At 39.5% G+C, this 25,123-nt stretch overlaps 1 protein-coding gene across 1 annotated transcript in view; it reads right to left on the bottom strand.

The window, feature by feature from the left end:
• Nucleotides 1–25,011, bottom strand: part of MUSK (muscle associated receptor tyrosine kinase) — a 70,829-nt gene extending 45,818 nt beyond the window's left edge. The window contains exons 1-5 of the mRNA XM_021525011.3: nucleotides 21,237–25,011; nucleotides 17,191–17,317; nucleotides 13,845–13,996; nucleotides 12,330–12,457; nucleotides 11,698–11,839 (exon numbers count right to left, since the gene is read on the bottom strand). Coding sequence (XP_021380686.2) covers nucleotides 11,698–11,839; nucleotides 12,330–12,457; nucleotides 13,845–13,996; nucleotides 17,191–17,317; nucleotides 21,237–21,333 — 646 coding nt within the window. The 5' untranslated portion in view covers nucleotides 21,334–25,011. The remainder of the gene's footprint in view (nucleotides 1–11,697; nucleotides 11,840–12,329; nucleotides 12,458–13,844; nucleotides 13,997–17,190; nucleotides 17,318–21,236) is intronic.
• Nucleotides 25,012–25,123: the final 112 nt, after the last annotated feature.

Genomic DNA, 25,123 nt, shown 5'->3' with positions numbered 1-25,123 from the left:
TGGGAATCAAGGCCTACAACTCTTTGGGACACATTTCATGGACAAAGCCCAGCTAGTGCCGAGGCTGGGGACTCCAGAGAGGGGCTTGACCTGGAGCAGGGAATTACATCACCACTTATCCTCCTAATTGATACTTTTTTATCAATTATGCTAATTTCCTAAAACCTGTAAAAATACACTCATCCTAGGGAGGGTGGGCTTTTATGGACATATTTCCCCTGAAGGCCTTAAAATAAAGATCCACTCTAATATTACCTCCTTACTAAAATGATCTCAAGTTTTATTTCCAGGTTGGGAAAAAGGCAACACCAGGACCAGACAAGCACTAGTTTTGAGGTGTGGGACAGGTTGCTTTTTATGTAGAGGCCATAGTTGCTTTGGTGAACCCTGTATTTAAGAGAATATGAGTAACACTTTCCCATTATGTTAATTAACTTAGCCTGTCAACATCCACAGGTGTTCACATCCAAGAGTTTGTTGGCAGAGTCCTGGCATACTGTAAAGCATCTGCATCCCTAGTAGTCCAAAGCAAGGTAAGGCCAGGAGCTAAATTTGTGTTGGCAACCACCTGGCAACATTCCCTTCCCATTGCATCCAAAGCCTGCCCTCATCCATGAGCCAGACCCAATGTGCCCATCCTGTCAGATCCAATATCACAATCTGCCTTGCTTTCCCCACCTGCTTTGTATTTATCAGTGAAACATGGCCTTTTGGGTGACTGAAACCAGGTCTTACGCATATTTTTTTTTTTTCAATTAAGCTGCAGAACACGGTGTGTAAAGGTAAATCTTGTGTGCACAATGCATTTTCTTTTGCATCCAGTGTTGTGCTGAGATCCATTGCTGCTGGAACTGGTAAACCACATATTGTCTTGGAAGATTTCCAGATATAAATATCCTGGTAAAGACTTTGCACTGTGCAAAATTCATGTGTAAGTACTTCGTCAAAATGCAAGTATTTTTTGTTTATGTTTGTCAGTGCCCCCACAAGTCTTTTGTACCTGAAGCGTGAAAGGTCAGAATTATTTCTTGTCTGCAGAGGTGTCTCTAGGCTTGGACTTTGCTTACTAAGCTGTAGAAAAAACATTTCTGCTTGCTAGATGTATGCTCTGAAGAATCATGAACTTGTGCCACTGTGATTTTTGCCAGTGAGAAATCAAGTCCATTTGCCTAACTCCCCATTCAGATTCATTCAGCTCATAACCATTCACTCTTCCTGACAAGCCTAAACCAGGTAGTCAAGGAGGGGTAAAAAGTAGAGGGACTACCATTTCTTTCCCACTGGTGAGAAATGAGGGAAGGTCTGACAAATACATTTTTAAATACATAGAAACCTGCAACATATGTGTTTTCTAACATTACCTGCATAAAATAAAAAAAAATCTCAAAGTATCAGGGCCAGGAACAAGCCACACACCATGCTCATGGATCAGCAGTCATGGAGACAGTCACACCAAGCTGTGTGCAGCGGCTAATCACATTCCAAGAGCCAGGGCTGACCAGGCAAGATACAGTCTCTGCATCTTGCAGCTGACATGACAGAACTGAATCCCACCTCAGAGAACATATTCTCCAGCAAGGACAAGGAGACAAGGAATCAACCACTCCTCTCGCAGCAGCAGCAGGTTCTGAGTGTGGCTTAGCACTTCCAAAATGAGGATGAGTCAATAATTAAATCCCAAGATAACTGCAAGGTCAGTTTCACTTATTTCTTACCTAGGTTGCAGCACTTATCTTTTTTTGTAAGCCTACCAAGTAAATACAAAGAGAAGCAAAACAGCTCCCGCAAAGTTGATATGAGACACTTCCATTTATCTCTATCAAATTGCTTACCTGTGTTATTTAATCTATGTACAAACATGCTTATTACTAGAGAACCATGTGTATACAAGTTTTCAAAACAAAAAAAAGTGCACACACTGTAAGAAATCCATACAATCACTGTATTATTTCTCAAGGAACAGCACTGTTATGTATGGGGCCCAAAAGAGCAAGGTGAGGAAGAGCTGTAAGCAAGCAGTTCTGCAACATCCACTGACCCTCACCCTGTTATTGTGGTAACCCAGGAGGATAAGCCTCCAGTACACCTGAAATATCTGCATTTTGTACGCAATGGTAAGATGCAAGTTCTTCTGGCTCCTGTTATATTAATTGGGAGACTCGGGTCTTGTCTTAGTCCTTAAAGCATCATGCAGCACAGGCCACAATAGACACCAATACATAGACACTCAACCTGGAGCTTGAGGCTATGAGATGGGCACCAGGGACAATTCAAGATTTGTGTGAAGGAAGATGGAGCAAACCACAACATCTCCATCCTAAATCATATGCCTTCAGATTAAAAGCTCTAGTGTCTGATATAAAAGAAAATTTTTCTTATCAAGGCAATAACTTTTCAAGCTAACTTTATTTTAGGGTGGACTCCTTAATTTATGGGTGGTAGGACAATTTGCGTTCATAGAAGTATTCATGTGAAGGTAAAACATACCAGCCACTAACTTCTCAGCTGTGAAAGACTTTACACTGCATGTAGATGTCTCTAGAATCCTAAAAGGAGACACCACAAATACGCAAAGATGTAATAACCAGGAGTAAAATGTAAATAGATAGCTTATATCCTGTGTGACTATATAAAACCTGTTCTGTACAAGTGTTCATCTATATATACAGAGTAAACAGTAGATTCAAGGACAAGTGAGGATAATGCGTTCAAATTACTTCCCAAGGAAATGAGTGAGGAAATTCTTTTCATGTCATTGCTGGTCTTATACATGTGTTTGGTTTCTTTGAAGGAAAGAGCCTTTTAAACCTCCCCTTTTAAACCTCCCCATGCTCTTTCTCATCTACAGTACAGTCATATAAGGTGCATTTATCTCTGCCTCTACCCACTACTGAATGTGAAATTTGAAAGGAAGTTCCCAGCCTCCTGAAGGTGGAGGATTTGTTTAAGGAGCAATTCCTTTGCTTGTTCTACTCATGATCACAACCCATGACTACTGCCAAGGTTACCAGTCTGTGTACATGCATTAAAATCACAGCTATGCACAAGTCTCCCTCTCCCACTCTAAGAAATTGAGAAAACAGTTAAGGGGAATCACTGGAATAACCAAAAAAGAGATAATTAATTCATCATCATGACATCTAGTCTCCACCACTTGTATTTGCAATGCCATAAATTTAATTACATGTCGTGTGAAAAGTACTACCCTTCATCTGCTTTAAAGTGCTACTAGCAGTAGCTGCTAGGTTGTTCCTTGGTTTGGCGACAGCAGAGAGCCTGTTCCCTTCTCACCTTAACTTGATTTTTAGTGTTGACAACTCATCTAGCTCCTCCTACAACAGAGATGCATTTTTTTTCCAAATTCTCAACTCCCTGTTTGATGTGCCCTTTTGGTGAGGGTCTAAGAAGAGCTCCAGCCACTTCAGAATATTTGTCTCATTTGCTCTGGTCCCCTTTATCTGATAGCTATGGATATTCTCTCCTACACTCTCTTCATTGTACTGTGGGAAGCTCATGCTTGCTAGCTAGCCAATGGTTTAGGAGAGGGATTTTAACTGCCATATAATTTTTTCTCTTAAAACCACAATTCATGCAATGATGTGAGAAGGTCATAAACTTTTCAAGTGCCTTCCCAAGGCCTTTTTTTAGGGGAAAGAGATTTACATGAAAGGAAATAACAGGCTCAAATGCTTTTAAAGAAGAATTTTGTCTTGTCCGAAGCCTCACTGCAGCTCCTCATTGCAAGAGGCCCTTGCAATAATGGCTCAAAGGCAGCATGAACTTCATGCTATTGTCACAGCAGAATAAGCCTCAGGAGTAAATTTAATAGCTCACGCATACTTGTCATTTCCTGAAGGTCTGAGGCTGTTTTCCTCCTCCTACAGCTTGCCCTGTTACCCTGTAATTAGGGCCATGATTATTTCTACAGCATCTCAGAACCTTGGGATGACTCTGGTGAGTGCTACAGGTAGGAGGAGATTTAATGAGATATTCTGGGTTTTCAGTTACGCCCACACCACCCCACTGAGGTCAGTCAAATACTTTGGTGTAATTACAGGCAAACTTGTAATGCTTCCTCCCCATAAACCTTTTGCAATGTTTAAAATCAAACTGCTGCATTCACCCTTTACTGTCATAAAACATTACCTGCAGGTATGTATGCCAGCACCAACACAAACAGGAAAGGCATCCTTTCCTGGAGTTTCTGCTTCTGCTCAAGGCCAAGCCAAAGATTTTTCTTCAGTGTTGGTATTTGAATTTCCATGAGGAAGTTTCACCCAATACTTGATTAAGAACCTTGCCAGTTTCCTATTTGGCAATTCACCTGACCCAAAACACTCTGCCTCAAAAGATGATACAGATAAAAATTCAGCTTTCACACTGAAATCTAATCTGTAGGAAATGCAAGGTAACAGCGCTGATGGGCTGCTTCAGTGGTCTCTTGGTATGTCACTTTCCTACATCACCTATGCCAAGTGCAGGCAGGTCAATACAAAAATGTAAAAATCTTTCTGGATGGCATATCAGGAGTCAGTTTTCATTCAAAATTCAGACTACCTCTGGAATGTGGTCTATCCAAACTGATAGAATTTTCTGCACTAAATACATGCTTTTATTCCTGTTACTTTAATTTTGATGAGAATTGCTAGTCTGTTGATTTATCTGTGATGCAAAGCTGTCCCAAGACTGTATAAGACATCCAAAAAACAGCTGAAGGAAACTAGTACTTTACAGGGGACAGTCTGTCAACTAAGTGGCAATGGCATTGCTGTCTATTGTCAACTAGTCTGCCATCCCCTCAGTAGCACAAGAATTAGACTACATGATTAAAATAAAAATATGGACCAAATCTGGCAAGTCCTTTCTTCTGAAGGGATGGTTGTCCAAGGAAAATCTTCCTATTTTTAAGGTTAAGGCAGTTTTCAGAAGAGGTTTACAGGGGAACATTTTTGTGGCCTGTAGCAGGGTATTATTTTAGTAGCTAGTAATAAGCAATAAAATGTTGCCAGGAAAAGTCATCTATCTACTAGGGCTGAAAAGAAAACCAAACAACATTTAAGTCAGGGGAGTATAAGGAGCCTTGCTTCTTGATTGTTCTATGTGCTGCCACATAGTAGCACAGGATGAAGTGGAGCAGCAGCACTTAATGGCCTAATTAAAGAAAGGCAGAAGTCCTTAACCCATGCCTCTTCAGACAGCTGGAAAATGCAGAGATTTGAACCAAAAATGTTAATATACGCAGGTAGATTTTTTGTTAAATACGCTGCATCTTCTAATGTTTGCCCTGGCTATTTTGCTTGGTTGTTTCCTTACAGAGGAATGATTGATAATTTCTAGACTTGTGTCTGTAGAGTGATGACTTCAAAACTAAAGGTTATCACACAGTATATTCCTGAATTCCACAAATCTCAGGGGGCACAGGCTGGTGGAGATCAAGCTCAGTTTCATATAATTCACAAGATGGAGTTGCATCTAACTCAGTACACAAACAACAGCACCATCCACATACTCTTTAGCAGACCCTGTATTTATTGCCTTTTTCTACACTTTTCAAAATTAAAAATGCATCTCTAAGCAAATTGGAACTTCAGAGGTTTCACTAGCTGAAACAACACCTAGAAAGACAGGAAGTTTGTTATTTACCCTCAGGGGAAGAAAAAACTTTTGCACACTACATTCCAGTAGACCATTCACACTGTCTTCCTACATCAGAAAACTGCCATTCACATCCTGCTGTTGGATTCAAAGGATAACACTCGGAAAAATATTTTATCTTCTGTTGTGTTAGTAGTGCCTAATCCACCATAACCCTTTGTACATTTCAGTGACAATAACTCCAGAAAATTCTCTTTCAATTTACTTTAATTTCCAGAAAATACTCTTTCAACTGAAATGCGATTCATGGCATTTTTGCATTTAAGCAGGTGAAAGCAGGTGTTGCTTCTAAGCTGTCAGAAATTCTTAGACAATTTTTCAATTTCTCTTGTGATTTTTTGTTGTTGTTGTTTTGAAGAATGAAGAAGAACGAGAGCCCTTCTTCATGTGAATTCTACCAATTCACAAAGTGGCACTTTCCTTCCCCCAAGGACAAAAGAAACATTCTCCAAAACAAAGAAAAAAACTGAGCCCAGAAGGGGCAATGTTAGGTGTAAATCATAACAAAATTTACTGGGTTTTGGCTGTTCTGCAATATACGCTTCTTATTTGATGCAGGAATTACATATAATCTGAACACTGACTATAAGGACAATATCTTAAAAAGATAGTAAGAGATTAAAGCAAAACCATCCAATGGAATTTATTTTGCATTTTAAGAAAAAATTAATGAGGCAGCTTCACTCTGTGTCTGAGTGATAAGCATGCTCATAACAGGAATATTCCCATGCCTCTTACCACACAAGAGCTCATGGCTTTAAATATATTCTTTTAATATCACACAATTCATACATAATGGATATGGGGAATATCATTCTTAACTTATGTCAGATCTTGGAGACTGTACAGTTTTAGGCAGCAGGCCCAGAAGCTGAACCTGAAAAGCTCTAGCATGGCTTTTGTGGAACTGGTGCTATTAATGGACTGATTCAATGTCACTGCAAATACCAACAAAAATGAAAATTCCTCCACATCTGTGGCCTATGTACATAAATAGCTGTCTAATGCATAAAGGAAAAAAACCAAAGGTCTTACAGACCCTACAGATTTCAAATGCTCAGAGAAGGCCCAAAAATGCCTTCTTGGCACAGCTTAAATCTTTATACCCTGCCCTAAGTTTTCACTTTCATCAATGGTTATTTCTACATTTAATGACAAATCTCAACACTACTGATGACAACTGCTTCTCTATTTCCAAAAGAGTGATTTCAGATTTCAGACAAAACTGGAGCATCTTAGCCATCTCAGTCAACATCTGTCAATAAACTTCAGCCTTCGGATATCTGTGTGAACTACAGATTATGTAAGCAAACGAATGCCTCTATTCAACCATAGACCTGAATCTTGGATTAATTCTGGAACCTTTCAGCCAGAGATTCACTTTGAGAATCAACACAGCAAACAACAAAACTCTATGGAAATCCTTTGGCAATGTACTGCTTCACTGAGTATATAAATACTCTTCTAGGTTTTGCAGAAGTGTACACTACCAAAGTGGATAATGCAGTGATTAAAAAGATAGTTAGCAAAATGCTTAAGATGATAGAAAATGAATACAAAACTGCAGGTCAGAAATATTGCCTCCAAGAAATTAAAAACTCATTTCTTGGCAAACAATCAGGATTATAATATTATTTCTTTATCTCAATGCACACATTACCTTCTGTATCTCAATGTACCTTCTACCTTCTGGATGTACAGTAGGAAGAGGAAGTCATCTTCACATGCTAATTTTAGCAGACCAAACAAACTCATCATTTCTTATTTGTTTGACTTTGCAGAAAGCCAAAACAATTATTTCTGCCTATTGAAATTCTGCTTCATTCCACTACTTTCACTAGTGGAATTTTTTTCTTAATATGAGTGGACTGTAACTAGAAGAACCAAGTGAGGAAAAGACAACCATGCAACTTCTGCACAGCTGCAGCTTCTGCACAGCTGTGAACCAGCTCACTAGTGAAGAACTAATTTATAATGACCCCAGCAGATGTCAGAAAGAGCCAACCCTACTCCTCTGAGACATTCCTCAGAACTGAACCAAAGACATGTATCATTTTACTGCTACAGGACACATCAAGATAATAAAAATTGTGTGGAACTCTTCCTCAGGAGTGATGCCTATCTTGTGTAGTCACTCATTTGACTCACTTGGCCAATGCTTGCCTCTTTCGTCCTTTCTCCATACCTTATCTCCAGAGCATGTTCCCTGATGTCAAATCAAGGGGATGCTCTATGGCCTGTTTTTTTTCCTAATAGTCCCCAGGCACCCTAGGCACACTTGAAGTGAGGGCAGTGCTGTCCATAGACTCAACACAGTTCCCAGTCAGGAACCAAGCTTTTCTCACAAACCAATTATGTCCATTATGATTATGTATCTACCACTTGTGGATTGTGCCTTTAAAGAAAAAAAATCTATTTCACCATCACTTGTCCAAATTCATCTGAGTTTGCCCCAGACTTGGATAAAAGATGTAAAAAAGCAGGCTTTTTAATCCTTTTAATTAAAATCCTGACCCAGGATTAACTTCTTATAATTCATGTCCTAAGCCCTGGTTCCTGAAACCTCCCCTGGGAAAGCAAATAGGCTGTTCTAACTTAGGACTGGTCTGTGCAGAGTGAAGAACCTACAGAATTCTTATCTCCTTCATGACATTCACTAGTGAAAACTGAAAAATTGGTTCCCCAAAGAGAGGCCTTCAGTGGTTTCTTTTTCCTGACAAGAACTTCATCTGAATTTTCATCTAAAGCCTGTTGCCCAAATCATTTCAACTTTGCTTTAAAAAAAATAAAATCTTAAAATACTAAAGTTGTGCTTTAAAAGTAATAAATAGAGACAGTAATGTTGAGGAAAGCTGACTAGGAATAGAAGAAAAAATATTTGGAAAATCAAAATAGCAGCATTTTTCAAACAATTCTACCGTGAACCACTGAAACCAGACAAGTAGTACTGTAGTGTAAACACTTGGGACAAGTCTGTTGTCAGTTTGAACAAATGGATCCTGCACAGTTCACCCTATGTACTTGTGACTTGCTGCAATTTCTGAGCAAGTAATTTAAGCATGCACCTGACCAAAAGCACATTTAGGAGCCGGATTGCCTGCAGAGGGAGAGAGTCAATCTTTCAAGAGTACTTTTGTACTTTCAACAATGTCTTAAGCTAATTGCAAGACGTGGAAGCCTAGAAGACAAGGGGCTAATGTGTATGTCTCAAACATTGATAGCTACATAACTGTGGAGCCAACCAAGGGTTGCTGGTAGCGACAGCCAATTACCAGTCATGACTGAAGAAAGGGGAAGGGGCCCTATGGAAGTAGGACAGTGCCTTTCTGGCACAAGTGTCCTTGTTCTGGCTCCCAGAGCTAACCACAAGAGAGTATAGCTGAGGCATGGGAATGAGGCCGATGAGCAGGCGTGGAATGTAAGGGGGGATCAAGAGCACCCAAGATCCCTGAAACCCCCCAACCCACGTAGGTCTACAAGAATGGACTGCACATGATAACTCATTTGCATTGTGAGTGAGAAATTTAGCTCCAGTGAACGGAAACTTCACTATAAAAAGGACTACAAAGCCTGGACACACAAGTGTTCCAGGGGCCTGCATACCCCATCATCTGGATTGATGCTGGAACCAGGACTGGTAATATCACACTCTTCCTTTCTTCTTTTCATTCTCCCTCCTCCTCTTTAATCCATATCTCTCTCTTTCAGTCCCTCTTCTTTCATCCTAGCCTGTTATCCAAAACCCACTGCCCCATGCTTATATAGGAGGTCAGGGATTACCATACACAATTCCATGCCAAATGTGTAATTTATTAATAAAACTTTGTAAGCTTTTGCAGGCACTCTTTTGTAATTCCTTTCAACCACAAGGACATATTATCCTTCAGTGTTCCCTTCCATGTAAGGGTGGGATGCCACACAGGACTAATGCTGGACCCGTTAAAATAGAAGCACACAATAAATCAGGATCCATGTGATCTAGCTCTAGCTAGGCATAAATATTTATACTTTTCCTTGAATGGACACTTGCCTTGAATTAAATATTCCTAGTTAACCAGCCATGCTTATTCATTTTATTTTAATATTAAACCACACTATGCAGGCTGGGGACTCCAGTAAATACTAGAACCAAGATTTAAAAAAAAAAATTATAATGTTATTACAGGGAAGCAATAAACAACAATTTCCATAAATATTATGAACACTATGAATGCTCAGAGAATGTTGGAGTGTGATTTTCCCACTTTGAATAATTTTAATGTCTTATTTACTTGAAATTATTTATAAACGCTGATACTAATGGGGTAGGAGAAGCAGGACTGGAGGGATACTAAAAATTATAAAAGAGGTGTATGAGGGTGATGTGTGCACGTACCAACTTGCAGGAAAGTGCACAGGTATGTGCACATTTAGTTATGCTAAATATCCATGAAAATTGATCTAAAATACTATGAGGAAAAGGGATTTGCAGCAAGCTGCTGTGTCAGGATTACGAATGTTGTTGTCAGTTTGAGCAAATGGATCCTGCACAGTTCGCTCTATGTACTAAGTCAGGATTAATACCTCTGGATTGTGGAAGCCAAAAATATAACCTAAACATGTGTCTGTCTAGTTTGGGTGATCACCTGAAATTAGGTATATTATACAGGCTTCCTACCAAAGAAACCAAGGTAAGCCTAGAGGAGAGCATTTATTTGTTCATTCAACACATGAAGGGAACATGAGGGGACCATTTGTGTGGAAGCATTGACCTGCCACTGATCAATTAAGAACTAATCTTATTCCTTCTAAAAAGAGCGCACATACACACACCCAAAGTAGGGTATTTGTGATTTATTTTGCCAGTCCTTGAATTAACAGGCCACTGCATAAATCTGGAGATGGAGAAAAACAAGCCATCAACCTTAGCAGCCTGGATTTTTGGTGCAATTCTTGTTTGTTTTAGATTTCCTGACTGGCTCTGGCAGATCTGGAGCAAAGAATTGCATTAACAGAGGCCCTTCAGCATTTGTGTTCATAGCACCAAGTATCTGCCATTCAAAGTTTAACTCTTGACAAGCCTTTGCCCATTGACTCAATGATATAGGCCAAACTAAAACCCAGGACTCAGGCTATTCACATCAAGATCCAACAGTTTTCAGTTTGCTTCATCGCTTTTAGCCTGGGAGAAGTACAGCTCTGAACCTAGGTCAAGAGTAGTTGCCTTCCTGTTTTAAAGCAATTTAAGGAATTTCTAGCATAAACTGTCTGTATGTATAAATATTAAAAAGGGACAAAAAAACCCTGAAAAATTCATGCATATTTTAGGAAAATAGCAGACCTACAGTAATATGTAGTTGGATCTAATATATCTGATACTGGTCCCAGAAGGAAGTCTATGTTCCTCCTAGAAATGGGAATGCACGCTAAGTAACTTCTGATAGCTCCAGGCCAAATGTAACTTGCAATAGTATTTTGAAGCTTACGAAGCAAACAAAGACTCTTTTCTACTTTCTGCATTGCAGTCATCCTGAATCAGAAATAAAAATTTGTTAATCTACTAAATCAGACATTCTCCCACTCAGTCCACAAGCCCTTGACCAAACCAAAGTCTTTTATAGGATTCAGGAAGAGAAAATGCCTTGTTGCCAACATTTTGGTACCCCTGTCTACTATTCTCAGCACTCTGAAACTGGTGGTGGTTCACACCACAAAGCAAATTCCTTCTGTACTAAGAATTGGACACAGAGTACATAAGGACTAGAAACTGAAAAATCAATCTGGTGTTCATTTAGTGGGCAGAAAATGTTCAAGTCCACAAAGGTAAAAGTTCTTTTCTCCTTCTCCTTCTCCTTCTCCTTCTCCTTCTCCTTCTCCTTCTCCTTCTCCTTCTCCTTCTCCTTCTCCTTCTCCTTCTCCTTCTCCTTCTCATTTTCCCTTTTTTTATTACCCTCCAGGGTGGTTTTGACAACATCAAGACAATACTACAGGTTAATTCAGGCTAACTGGGTATGCACAAGGGGCTGGCACATGGAGCTTGAGACTGGTTCAAAAGTCACTCACCTTCCACTACCACAGTTGCAGGTTTTGAATAGGCTGTGCCCAAACTGTTCTTGGCTACACAACGATACTGTCCTGCATCTTCTCTCTGAACATTGTGTATCCTTAAATTTCCAGAATCGAGGATGGCAATGCGAGCAGTCTCCTGCCAGAGGAAGGAGCCATTGAGGTGAGGACTCTACATGCAGGCTGCATACAAACAGCATAAAAAAATCTCTTTACAAAGTTTGGGCTTACATGCATAAACACTATACATGTCCTACAACTCAAGGATTTTGGGCCAGTTCATCCTGCTCAGCATTGTCATGACACATTCACTCAATGCTACTTTTGCAGATCAATGAATCATAACTTCAAAAGAACTCTTATTTATGAGAACACTCATAAGTGCTTTCCTCAATATTTAGCCATACTTAGTAGTAACAAGAATATAACACATAAAATATAGATACACAGAGAACATTTGGTTTGTATGTAGAATTATTGCAAATGAAGATATTTATTAGATGAGCCCTGGATTTTCCAAATGCTTCCTTTCTAGCTACTAGAATTTACAAATACTATAACTAATGCTAATATTTAACACAGTAGCTTTAGCAAATAATCAACATTATTGAAAACCATTCTCTACTCACCTTTACAACTGTTTCTCCTTTGACCCATGAAACAGAAGGTTTTGGATTTCCCATTGTAGTGCATGGAAGAACAGCCTTTAATCCTTCTATTATTTCCACATTTACAGGTGGACGGGTTATTTTGGGTCCTAAAATTTTAAAAGCCAAAAATTAAAGTTGAAATGAAGCTACAAGATAATAGAGTAAGACAAATTCAGAAATGACATCAAAAAATTTATGGCTTTTTTCTGTGTGTTACTGAAAAAGAAAACAGTCTTTCTTGGTTGGAAGTTATTTGGTAAGAAAGAACTTTCTTCTGCACAGCATTCAGTTTAAAAAGCAGCAAAAGCAGCTAACTTGCATGCGTTGTTTGTTTTCCTGAGTGGAGTTTGACAGTCATTTGAATTAGGGCCTGGGCTTAAATCCAAATTCAGATGAGAGTATTTCCAGTATTGAAGAATGTTAGCATTGCAGGTTCTGACATTTTTCACTGTGTAAACACTGTCTTGTCTCAAAGCTCAGATCTGGATTGAATTGATTTTGAAAGAGTTTTAACCCAGGCTTGCCTCCAGCTCAACAAGCAGGGCATGTAAACACAATTAATATCCTTAACTGAAGGATTTATAATTATGCTGAAGGAGAAAAGGACAACTGAGCCTTAAAGAAAAAGCCATCAAACTCTCTTAAAGTTAATGAGGGATAAATTTAAATTCATTTTACTGAAAGAACATGGCCTGCCTTAGTCTGAGCTGAGACTATAAATTATTATTATCTCAGTATTTGGGAGATCTTGACATTTTGAGGCCTTTACATGATAATCAACCAGCAGAAAAACAAGTTTCAGAGACCATCATCTCCTGGCCACCACCTGCATGTGACTGGGATGATGCAAAGTTCCAGCATTACCAGACCTTGAGAGTCATCCTATTGGCAGACAAATCCTTTTCTACAAACAGATGCTTTAGCCAGATGATACTTTGCTACCTTTTAAAGTGTTTGTGTAAATAACTTTAGCCATGTGAGTCCAGCTTTACTGAGTTTGGCACATATGGATCTCTCAGCAAGAGCAGTCTTTCGCCTTTCACATGGGATGATGAGATTTACAACATAGTGTTCCAGACCATTCAACGCTGCTATTGAGAGCATCTGAACATAGTTTGGTTGATTTTGCCATCCTCAGGAAGAAATGTGATTAGTGAAATTTTACAATTAAAATTCACCAGGGACCTATGCAGTTTTGCTGCAGAAGTCTAATCCATCAAACTGCTCTTTTACAGAGTTTTGCACAAGGGGCATTCTTCAAAGCATCAGTTTTTGTCTTCTGGTCTTAGAACAAGTGTGTATTATTCAAAGTAAATAATCTCAACTGCATTATGTTCCCATATGGGATGTCTCTGACTAAAAGAAATGAACCCAGCTTCCAAGGAACATGGGTCTGCCCTGAACTTGGATCCCCAGGAGCCATAGATTGGAGTTTTCTCAGGCTTTCAATTAAACACTCACATGGTGTCAGGATGAAATTGCATTCCCACTTACGCATTTTCACCTGGAGAGCCCCACAGCTCTGCGCAGCTGCTCCAACTCCATTATCTGCTGTGCAGCAGTACACTCCATCATCAGTGTCCTCCACACTCAGAATGGTCAGGAGCTGCCCGTTCCTCTGGATGCTGTACCGGGTGTCAAACAGCCTGCAGGGCACAGCACAGATTGTCAGGGACAACCAGGGACAGAGAAAGGGAATTGCATTCAAATATGAAGACTGCTATGTCACTACAAATGGCAATAAGCTCTACCTCTAATTCTCAACCCACAAAAGAAGGGAATGTGCTGAAAATGCTGAGTTCAGACTTAAGATTCAGTTTCTCACTAGACCATGCAGTTCCTGACTGTCACTAGTGTAGTGGCAATTCTTCCTCCACACAGACATTGGTAAAATCAGTAGGCATCATGTTTGTGATTTTGACTGGCCAAGGATAGGCATAAGCACAAATAATCTGTTCTGGCTCGGTCCTGTTTTAGGTATCATTGTTCAGTGTAAGAGAAAGATGCTTACATAGGAACAAAAGCTGAAATTGTTTAAAAATTGTTTTTTCTTCCTCAGGAAACAAAACAAAACAAAGCAAAAAAAGTTTGGGTTTTTTTTTATTAAACAGATAAAGCTATGGAAATATTTTTAAAGTTGTGCGAAATAATACAAACCACAAACCATGAACTTTTGTGTCTACATCCTGGAGTAGTTTTGTCTACTTGTTGTGAAAAAAAACCACCAAACCAACAAACAAGCAAAGAAATGTACTGAAGCCATCTGAAAGTTAGAGGATTCAAAGATAGCTATAGTTTAATGACAGCAGGCTTTAACCTGGATATTTCAGAGAACTGAAGGAAGCCCTGAAGCTGGAGCAACAAAAATACAGGATATTGTAATGAAGTCTGTGGAGTAAAAACCAATTTCATATGTAGCATGACAAGAGTAGTGTGGTATGTGAGAAGGGGGGAAGTATATATTCAAGTGTGAGAGCCAGGGAAATCAGAAAGAAAGACGATGAGACATCAGAGAGCTGATGTATTGATTTTCACTGCAAAGCTATGAAAAATATAAACAAATAGTATAAATAGACACTACTAATAGTAAATTTCTTTGTGTTTTATGTTCACAACTTTATTGATGCTTTTGGAAGCACCTTCATTTGAGTCTAATGAACAGTGGAAAAAGGGTTCTGACCTGAGGATTTTGTCCCAAGCAATCACAAATACCTGACCACTACATATGTCAAGTTTGTCTTTTACTGTTAAAACTTTTACAGTAGTCATTGACTAATCTGAATGTATCATTATGATGTTTTAGGCATGTATTTCATTTCAACAGCACTGCATCTCTCAATATTACATCTCCCTCCTCTTTTCCAAAGTGGGAAGAAGGAGTGCCATGAAGTCATCCTTAGTGTAAAACACATGCTGACTCCGTCTCCTGCTTGTCCTAAGGAAGGCTCATTGTAGGCAGCCCTGTTCTGGAAGATGGGACAGGTAATCATTTCACTCAGCACTGGGCACCTGCTGATTTACTTTCATAAGTTTTGATGTTAAAAGGAAAGGCACACCCAGAAGACTAGTGCTGACTCTATTCTCTGTCCTGGCTCTATTCCCATTGAAGTTGAAAATTTACATATTGTTTTGTTTTGAAGGTTAATTTTGCTGTCTGTCCAGGATGATGGGACCTTGGCAAGAGAAGAAAATTTTGGAAATGAAATAACCGATATTAATTGCTTTCAATATATAGGCCCTTTGAAGTTTGTTACACACACAGAGAGAGGCACAGAAATACATTTATATGGTGGTTTTTTTCTGAAAAAAAGTCTTCTGATCTGATTCTTTTCCATTGTGCAAACTTTCATCTGAGTTTTTAGAAAGTAACAAGTATCTTATCAAATAATCTTATATTTTCCTCTGTCTTTGGTCTGAGCTTTTGTATCCAGCAGTACTGAATATTAATACCTTGTGAAAGGAAACACTTGCTGTTATTAATGCTGCTTCAGAAGAAGCAGTAAAGGAGTGAAGCACCTGAGCTCTATGGCCTTACCAGAAGAGGCGTTTTTATCTTTATTTTCCATTTTGGTCAAAACACTGTGTCTCAGAGAGAAAGTAGAATGGCTTTAAGAATGATGTGTTGGGCTTCTGGAAGAGAGAGTTGAGATGATAAATTATCTGTATTTCAAATTATCTTAAAACATGTGGGGAATGATCATTTTATAGACATGAGGACAGAAAGATACAGTCCTTCATGGATGGTTTCCTCTCCCTGCTTTGTTTTTCAGTCATGATTGTCACCAATGGGGAAGGAATTATGAGAAAGGTGACCTGATTTAGAAATAACATCTATAGACCTCCATGCTGGAACAAAGCCAGGGTCAGAAGATTAGGGCCAAATTTTGCTAAGATTGCAGACAATTTAAAAAAATATTTCTGAAGGCCTATATTCATATTTGTAACTTTCTGCTTTGTCCTACTCTAAAGCAGTTTTTCAAGCAGTGAGATCTCCTTCTGCTGCTGACTTATTTGGAGCCTCCTATGCCAGTGGTTCAAAAGCTTTTTAGATGTTTCACCACAATAGTGAGGTGACCATCTGCCCAACATGCACATCTCCTTTGGAGGCCGGGTATTGACTATGTTACACAAAGTTGTGTTGTACTGCATTTTCCCCTCACAGAGGAAGTCACTTAAAGCCATTTAGAATGAGAAACTGATGTAAAGCCATGTGGCAGATGTAATGTGATTTCAGAGCTAGAAGATCTATTACAGTTTACTTTGTAGAAACCTGTCTACAGTAAAAGCGTAAAAATAATGATAGCAACTTCCATAACACATTTCCACACTTCCAGGAGTCTGCCTTCTTTGTTGACATCTTGATGCTTGGTGGTTAATGTCTGACAGTACATAACAATGAGGAGACAATTTCCAGATCCAGAACTAGAAACAAACAAGAATGGCACAGCTCAGCCCCTTCCATGCAAAGTTTCCAAGAACATTGAGACAGACAACAAGTCCTGCTAAACTCCTTTTAAATATTATACAGCATCCTCCTCCTTCATAAATGCATAAACTAAGGAAGAGAGTAGATTGAATTGTCTGAAGCTGGAGAGAAACATCCTTGCAGCAGAAACCAGATCTCTGCAAGCTCAAGTGTGTAAAAGTGCAAGAGCAACTCTCAAATGCTCTTACCACTCCCTTGGAAATACAGAATACTAGCTAATAACAGCCACTCATTTTCTCACCTGCCACAGACCCATTTTTGTATTTTCGGATATCTCCATGATATATGTATCATTAGAAGAAGCACTGCCTATTTTGGCAGAAGGTGCTGGTGAGGGTTGGTGCTGCTCCCTACCTGATGGGAATGCTGTTGCGTGTCCATGTAATCTCCGGCTCAGGATATGACTCCACTACACAGACAAACTTGGCAATGTCTTCCACCAGGGCATCCACTGTTTCCAGAGGAGTGCTGATCAAGGGCGCTGTGTGAAGAAGGGAAAATGAGAAGGCCTTCTGGTGCCTACTGGAGAGAGTTACACAGCCTGCCAAACACCTTTGGTGAAGGGAGCCATGTCCATGCAGGGTCACTCAATGGCATTTTCCTTTGAGGTCTCTCCATAAGATGCAAAACAGAGCAAACCAAGCTCCAACAAGGTCAGTGCATCCTGTGCTTCTGACCCATCTCTTTCTTGAGACTCATGCAAAGTGCAAGGACACAGGTGAGGCTGTCCCACTGCTACAAGGCTGGAAGTACAAGGGGCAGCACACAAATTGAAGCCAAGCTGACCTGCCCCTGGAGTGGGAAAAGTGCCTCCTTATGAGTGCATGAGGTGGAGTTTTTTTTGTCACTATTACAGGATTTATTCACTCTACTGTTTATCTTTAAAAAAAACAAACAAACAAACAAAAAATTAAAACTAACAACAACAAAAAACCTCTTATATACAAACACCAAACCCATTATATAGCACTGTATTTTTCTAAGCCAGGCTTACAAAGACCATTCAGGTCATTCAGATTTGTGTCATGTCTAGGACACATTCTCATTTTCTCACATTTTCTAACCAAGAAGTGTGAGGATTAGAAGTTTAATAGCTATGTCTAATGCTTATTATCATAGACCTGTAGTCATACATTACCTGAATGTATCTTTAGAAACATTTGCCATCGCTCTGGTGAAAGACTTGAAGCACAGCTGGAAGGGATCAAAGCATAAGCCTAGCCACTCACTTTCCCTGCTCATATTATTCATTGCAGCCACTGTCTCCAAAAACACTTGAATGTCTTGACCAATGGCTGCAAGAGACTCACATCCATTTTGGTTGGAGTGGATTTCACAGACAACTGTGCTGAGATAAATTAGTTTTTACTATAAATCCTGAAACACAGCCTTGAAAATATATCATAGATTCAGGAGTCTTCCTGTTCCTCACTGAGCATAGCAGTTACTGGTCCATTACTTTTTCACAGAGAATCCAAACTGCTGTGTATCTACCGGCCCTCCATAGTACAGTGAGATTCAAATTCAGGCAAATTTTACCCTTTCTTCTCTAAGGAATGACCAAAAGATAAGACATTGAGATTTAAGTGACTGAGAATAATAGAAAGTCAATACCTTAATCCTTTTTCAATTTACATGGAAGTCAAAATTAGAATGTCTTTGGAGTTCTGCTGGAATGAAGTTAGAGGAAGAAAAGATCAGCTTCCACTATCAGGTTTATGTAAAACTAAATGCTTTTGATGTTTCATTTGAATGAATCTGCCTCAATAATAGTTCTAGATTTTATGACTTTGGATCATATCATTGATTAACAATAATGACTATATGTATGTAAATCTCAAAACTATATCTAAGACAGCTCTAAAGGTCACGTGGATGAAACTTCAATTAGAACAAGTCTGTGCCAAGTTCATTGTTTAAGATCACTGCTTCAAATTGTATCATGCATCACTTTATTAGGTAATTTTGGGTCACATTAAAAGAAATATTCATCTGTATTGTTCCCCAGATGAATCCCATGCCAATGAAACCAAATGGAAAACTTCTGTAAAGTCCTCATTTTGCTACTACTGAAGGTTGTCTTAGGGAAATAACCCCTACCAATGGTTATCTTGTCTACTTTAAATGAGACAAAGTTTATTAGTGTTTAATGGCATTAACCCCGGAATTTTGCAATCTAATTTTATATAGTATGTTTCCGTTGCTGTTGTCCACATTTCTTGATCTCTGGAAGGATGCTTTTCTAAACCTGAAAAATGTAAATTTTTACAGTAACAATAATTCAAAACAACCATTTTTATAACGGTTGTAACAATAAACACAGCCACTCCCACAAGTAAAAAAAACTACATTTGTACCAAGAGCAGCTATGCATACTGACAATATTTGTTCTTTGGACAAACAAGACCTGTCAGGTTTGTGTATTAAATAAATTCTCTAGAAACAGTTACATACTTCTAAGTGTGTATTTTATTCAATAGATGACAGAATATTGCATAGACACCATCTGACCTGGTACCTTTTGAAAGCCAGCACACACCTTTTTGGGCAGAATCAAGCTGCATGCTTGCAAGGAAATAGTGTCCAAACTGACAGCACCACAGTAACAGGAAAATAAATAATTTTAAAGTTGCCTTCCCAAATTCTACATCCTCAAAGAGCAACCATGACAGCAATAGGGATGTATAATTTTCTCTTATGCTCTTTTCACCTTTGTGATATTTAACCCAAGTGAGGGCAGTGAGCAGTGGGACTTGCTGTCATTTTGTGAGGCAGCAACAGAGTTCCAAAATGGCTGAGTTGGTACTTACTTCTAAAAGCCATTCAAACAGCTTGGGTGCTGGTGTCAGTCCATGTTTTCTCCAGAAAGCACTCTAAACTCATGATGTGTGCATCACCATATTTTAACACAGGAAAATAAGAGCTGAACAGTGTACAGACATATCTACCATCACACAGAAATGGAGCCAGGCCTCTCCATGTGTGTGTACTGGGGCTTTCTGATATTTTTAAGGTATCCTTGGGGCTTTAAATAAATTGAAAATAAATTAATCTATATATGTGTAAAGCCACACAGGTGCCATTTTTTTGGATGTCAGCTGTAGTTTCCCGAGATAGAAAAATGACACAAGGCTGGTCACGGGACCATGAGAAAGCCAAATCTCCTTCTGTCCCCAGCCCACCAGAAGCTTCCAAATGTGTTGGCTTTGGATTTGGATTCACACTTTTGAAACCAGACCAGCCAGGCAAACAAAACAATACCGAAAACAGAACCAGTCCCTCTGCAATACTGCAGACACCTGGAGAAACTGCAGTTCGTATGATAAAAAAAAGTTCAGCTGTGATGTCCTAGAAAATGGAATGTATCTATTCCATTACACTGTGACACCAGAAAAAATCTATTCCTGTCCTCTTTGTTTTTCTTGCCTCTCCAGTACCACTTATCTTACCACAATATTCAAAAATGTAAAGTTCACAAACGTATTTCAGTACCTTATGAATATACTAATTTTTTTTTTCAAAACATTTTTATAAAGAAGATACATTATTTCTTTTTTTTCATTTTGGGAATAACCTGACTAACAATTGTAAAAGCATAGCCCTGCAAGAGCAGGGCTAACATGGCCTAACATGTGAATACTTGCATTCCCCTTAAGATTTCATTTTGTTTACGTGAAGCTGCAAAGTTTCTAGTAAGCGTTGAATTTGGGAGCATTGAATTGTAACACTGAATCATCGTTCAGCAAAAATTGTTGTCCGCAGGTTTACTAAATGGTACATCCAGAATGGTACCAAAGATGCATTTTGTACCTCAAAGACTTTTCTAAACAGATATTTTTACCAATTCTTTTGTTAGCTAAAAGTATGTGAGCATATGCCCATATACATGTGGGCACACAAGACAGAAAGAAGGTATAATAACTCCTGTGTTATATGCTATAACAAACGGTGTATATTTGTATTTATATACATATTCTTTGTAAAGACACCATAGATATTTATTTATTTTGAAGTTTTATATATTTACAAACCTACACAGGTATGCTGAACACAACAGATCTTGTGCTCAGTAGTAACTGGTGCTACCAGCCATTAACACTTCTGAGCTTCCTTTCACATGGGAAATTTACATCCCACCCAAGCTGAACGCAAAGGTCTCCCCTGCCTATTACAATGGACTATGTGGTCTTCACAGACAAAGAATTCAATTCCAAACACAAATGTCAGAATGTCTTCACTGCTATCCTTTTAAAAGCAGAGAAGTGACCATTGAAAGCAGACCATTTTTGTCTTTTTTGAGAATGCTACAGCACCATCCACCCTACTGTTAGCAGAGACACCTTCCCCATTGCAAAACCTCCACCAGCAAATGGCAGAAGAAGAGCAGAGAAAAAGCAAACCTTTCAGAAGTGTCTCAGCCAAGCTGAGGGCTGCCAGGGTGAGGACATGCAGCAGGGGCACCTTCAGCAGGTCATTCATGTTTGATCCAGAAGGCATCCAGCTCCTTCAGGCAAGGTGTGCAGACTTCCCAGCCGGCTGCATTTCGGAAGCAGTGTGCAAGCCGAGCTTCCCTGCAAGTGACAGAGTGGGGTCTGAGGGATCTAAGTATAATCAGGAATTCTTCCACCCAGTGGTGGTGATGGACGTGGCCAGCTGGTGTGTATCCACTTTGGTCAGTGTGAAAGCGTGGGGTTCATGAAACAAGAGAAAGCAAATCCCTTCTGAATTCCTTCTAAGCAAACAGAGAACAGTACAATGGGCAAATGCGTTTCCAGGGCAGTACCCTACCCCAGTGTTGCAAAGTCACCAGACCTTAATTCCAGCACACTGTAGGTGCACTAGTAGGGAAAAAATGCTTGCCATTGCCTTTTCCTTCATCTTAGTCCCCTTCTTTTCCAGTTTTTCTCCTGTCACTCACACACACTCCCTCTTATTCTAACCTTTCAAAATTGTCTGTAATATGCCACCTGTTGCCCTGCTGATAGTATTTCTTTTCTTAACAGATGCATTTGCTGGAGCAGAAGAGGTTGGCATTGATGACTAAAAGTGCCTTTCTGTAGGGAAATATGACAGTGGGGCTTAATCTTAGAGATATCTTGTTAACCACCAGGTCTCTGCCTAAGATGAAAGACAATCAACACTCATTTTCTAGGAAGATTTAAAGAAACATCAGAATCATGATCTTCTGACTCACTCTGTCTTGTCCCATCCTACCACAAAGCCCTATGTTATATTTTCCAAAAATGTCAAATAATTTGTACTGCCTGTTTTTCCAACATAAATATTTATATAAAGAGCGAAGAGGCTTACCACTGTGGAAAGGCTGATGCGGGAGCAATATCTGCATGAGCAAGGAAAAAGATGAATAGTCAGTCCGGGAAGAACCTAACTGATGATGATCCTCTTGGAACATGATTCCGCATATTTTTCATCATTTTATCAGAGGAGATCTTTGCACTAAACTGCATGGTTTGAAGAAAGCAAATGTGCAGTCATAACACATCACAGTAAAAGGTACTTTGAGATCTCTGGAATTTCCTTTATTTGCCAAAACTCTTAACTTTAACCTCTTCTAAACAGTCATTTCTGCAATGAACATGCATGGCTCAGCAGTGCTTCTTCTGAGGAGCAAATGGAGTAAAACTGACCAGTGCAGAATGTGTGAATCCCTATGGTTTGCATGGCTTTACAATAGCAATGTTACTTTGGGGACATGCCATTTTTTATTAAGAACAACAATCTCTAGACAAGTGTTCCTCTGAAGATTAATAAAGGCAGAAACAGTCACAAAAAATCTGGAGCTAGCAATGACAAAAAAGCAAAACAAGAAGATGATGATGAAACAACAATAATCCTACCAAGGAACAGAGAAATCCTGATTCATGGCTGAAGTTACAAGTATTTCTTTTATGTAAGTCCAGACATATTCAATTAAAATTCTCCATAGAAAGGTGGCTTGCATTTTTAGTGTAAAATTCTGTTCATGAAGGGACTTGGCCAAAGACCTTTACATTGTTGGATTCCTGTTTGGAATGTGTCACAAGGCCTTTGAAACAGCACCATCCATATGAGTGCAGAAATTAATATTTCCCTTTTATTTGCCAATTGCAGCATTTAGAAATTTCACTGCCAGAAATGGCTGTTAAATGCTAATAATGCCTTTGCATTTTGGGGATTACCACAGTACTCTTAATCTCTCATTTCCTCTACTTCATATATTTTAACTAAGGATCATAATGAACTCCATTACTCTAAAATGAAAGGATGTAAATTTACTCAGTACATGAGAGTAGAGAGAATACATGGGCAAAAGTACACAAGCTCCAGCTACACATGCCACACAACTAACATAGAATATATTTGGGAAGCTAGTGGTCGTCTGTGCCTATCATGGAAAGATGTTTCTATGATTTCACAGTGAAATCAATGAAAAACAAATGTTGGTGACGCCAAACCTTCTTTGATTCCGAGTATTTTCCAAGCATACCTTATACAAGTAAAATGCGTCTGATTTTTACTCATGGGGTTATGAGTTTGTTACTTATTGGCTGTTCTGCTTAGGGTTTTTCCTAACAAAGCTGAGATGCATGCAGTTTACAGATAATTGTATTTACATCTGTTGTTTTTTATAGTCATGCCCCAAGGCTTCTGCTGAGATGAAGTCCCAGCAGCCTACACAATAATGAGAAGTCCAGTCCCCAGCTTTCAGATGTTGTGGGAGAAGCGTTGCTCCCATGGATTTCTGCTTATCTCTCTGCACTTCAAACACTCCCAAGAAGTTAGTTCATGAAGTTCAGTACACAAAACAAGTTGTGTTCATTCACCTAGCTACCATTTTTTCACACTGCAAACTGTCCAGTGACAAATACAGTATTTTGAAATAAATGCAGAAATAAAAAGAAAGTCATAGTTTGTTAGAGTTGGCAGAAGAGATAATTGTCTTGCAGTCAATGAATTGCCTGATATTTCACCACTATGATGAGTGGAAACTGTTTGCAGAACAGAACCATGCTGGACCTTTTTTCTGTACACCTCTGTACACTTTCCTCCTTCTCCCAAGTATTCTGCTGGAGACTGACAGTTTTGCATGCTAATGTGACATAATTTAACCACTGAATTATTTGAAAACTGCCTTTTCTCCCACATCACCCTCTGGGATGTCTTCTCCCTAGGTAGTCCTACATGTTCATCTAAGTAGACAGGCTAGGTAGGACAGGTATTTCCAGCAGAAACTCCAGGCAGATAGAGAGAGACTTAATGAAATCAGTTTGGCAGTGGTCCTAATCACCCAAGCATCCGGTGATTTACACTGAAATAATGCAAGTCAGCACTAACCCAGCCCGAGTAGTAATTGACTTGCCTGACCTCAGATTGAGGTGAGGCTGACTGGCCTGTAGATCCCTGGATCCTCCTTCTTGCCCTTTAACTGGGTGACTTTTGCTTTCTTCCTGCTCTCAGGCACCTCTCCTGAACACAGCAACATTTCAAAGATTCATTGTTGCTATGAGGTGCAATACCACACCCTTTGTCATTGGCCTTTCCACCTCTTGTATGAGAAAGTGATCATCAATACTTTCCAAGAACCTCCTGGATTGTTGCTGTATTGCTGAAGGTAAGCCAGAAAATGAGCGTGCCCTAACCTGCCAAGATAGCAGATGTATACAGACACAGAAGACAAGTGGTTTTCAATTCCCAAGCTGCCATGTCATGGCTCCAAGCCTCTTCCAGCCGGCAGAGAGATGAGAAGGATGTACTATGTGGTCTTCCCTTCAGACAGATTGCACATGCATGTCCCCACATGTACCAACCTGATGCCTGATGCAGCCTTGCTGCTTCCTGCCTTAAAGCTGCTGGCCTCTTAGGTAGCAGCTAATTCTCACAAAACATTTGACAGTGAAACCCATTTTAGGGCTGAACATGTGTCTTTCTATGCAAAAATGAACCAGGGTCACATTGTCATAGAGTTATGGTCACACCACTCCACCCACTCCACCCTGCCCACTTTGCCAGCAGTATCTACAGGCAGCACAAGCTCCTGAGTGTCTGACATGGAAAAAGCATCTTTGGCAATGCATGCCAGCATAAGGGAGGAGTTAAACATCATTTTAGTTCTCTTATTACACAGTGTAATTTGCTTCTTTATAGTTATCCCAAGTTGAAGCAGCTCATGTAGCCACCAGCTCCAAAGGATTCAACTCAGCCTCCAACACACATGTGGCCAGTAAGGTCCTGTTGCTTGTGTCAGAACAGCAAATGCTGAACTCAGTGTAATATTAAAGGAGTGAGC

Source organism: Lonchura striata, chromosome Z (assembly GCF_050655825.1).
Source record: "Lonchura striata isolate lonStrDom1 chromosome Z, ASM5065582v1, whole genome shotgun sequence".
Lineage (NCBI taxonomy): Eukaryota > Metazoa > Chordata > Aves > Passeriformes > Estrildidae > Lonchura > Lonchura striata.
The sequence above is the reverse complement of the archived record's forward strand: the minus strand, read 5'-3'. Positions and strand labels throughout refer to the sequence as shown.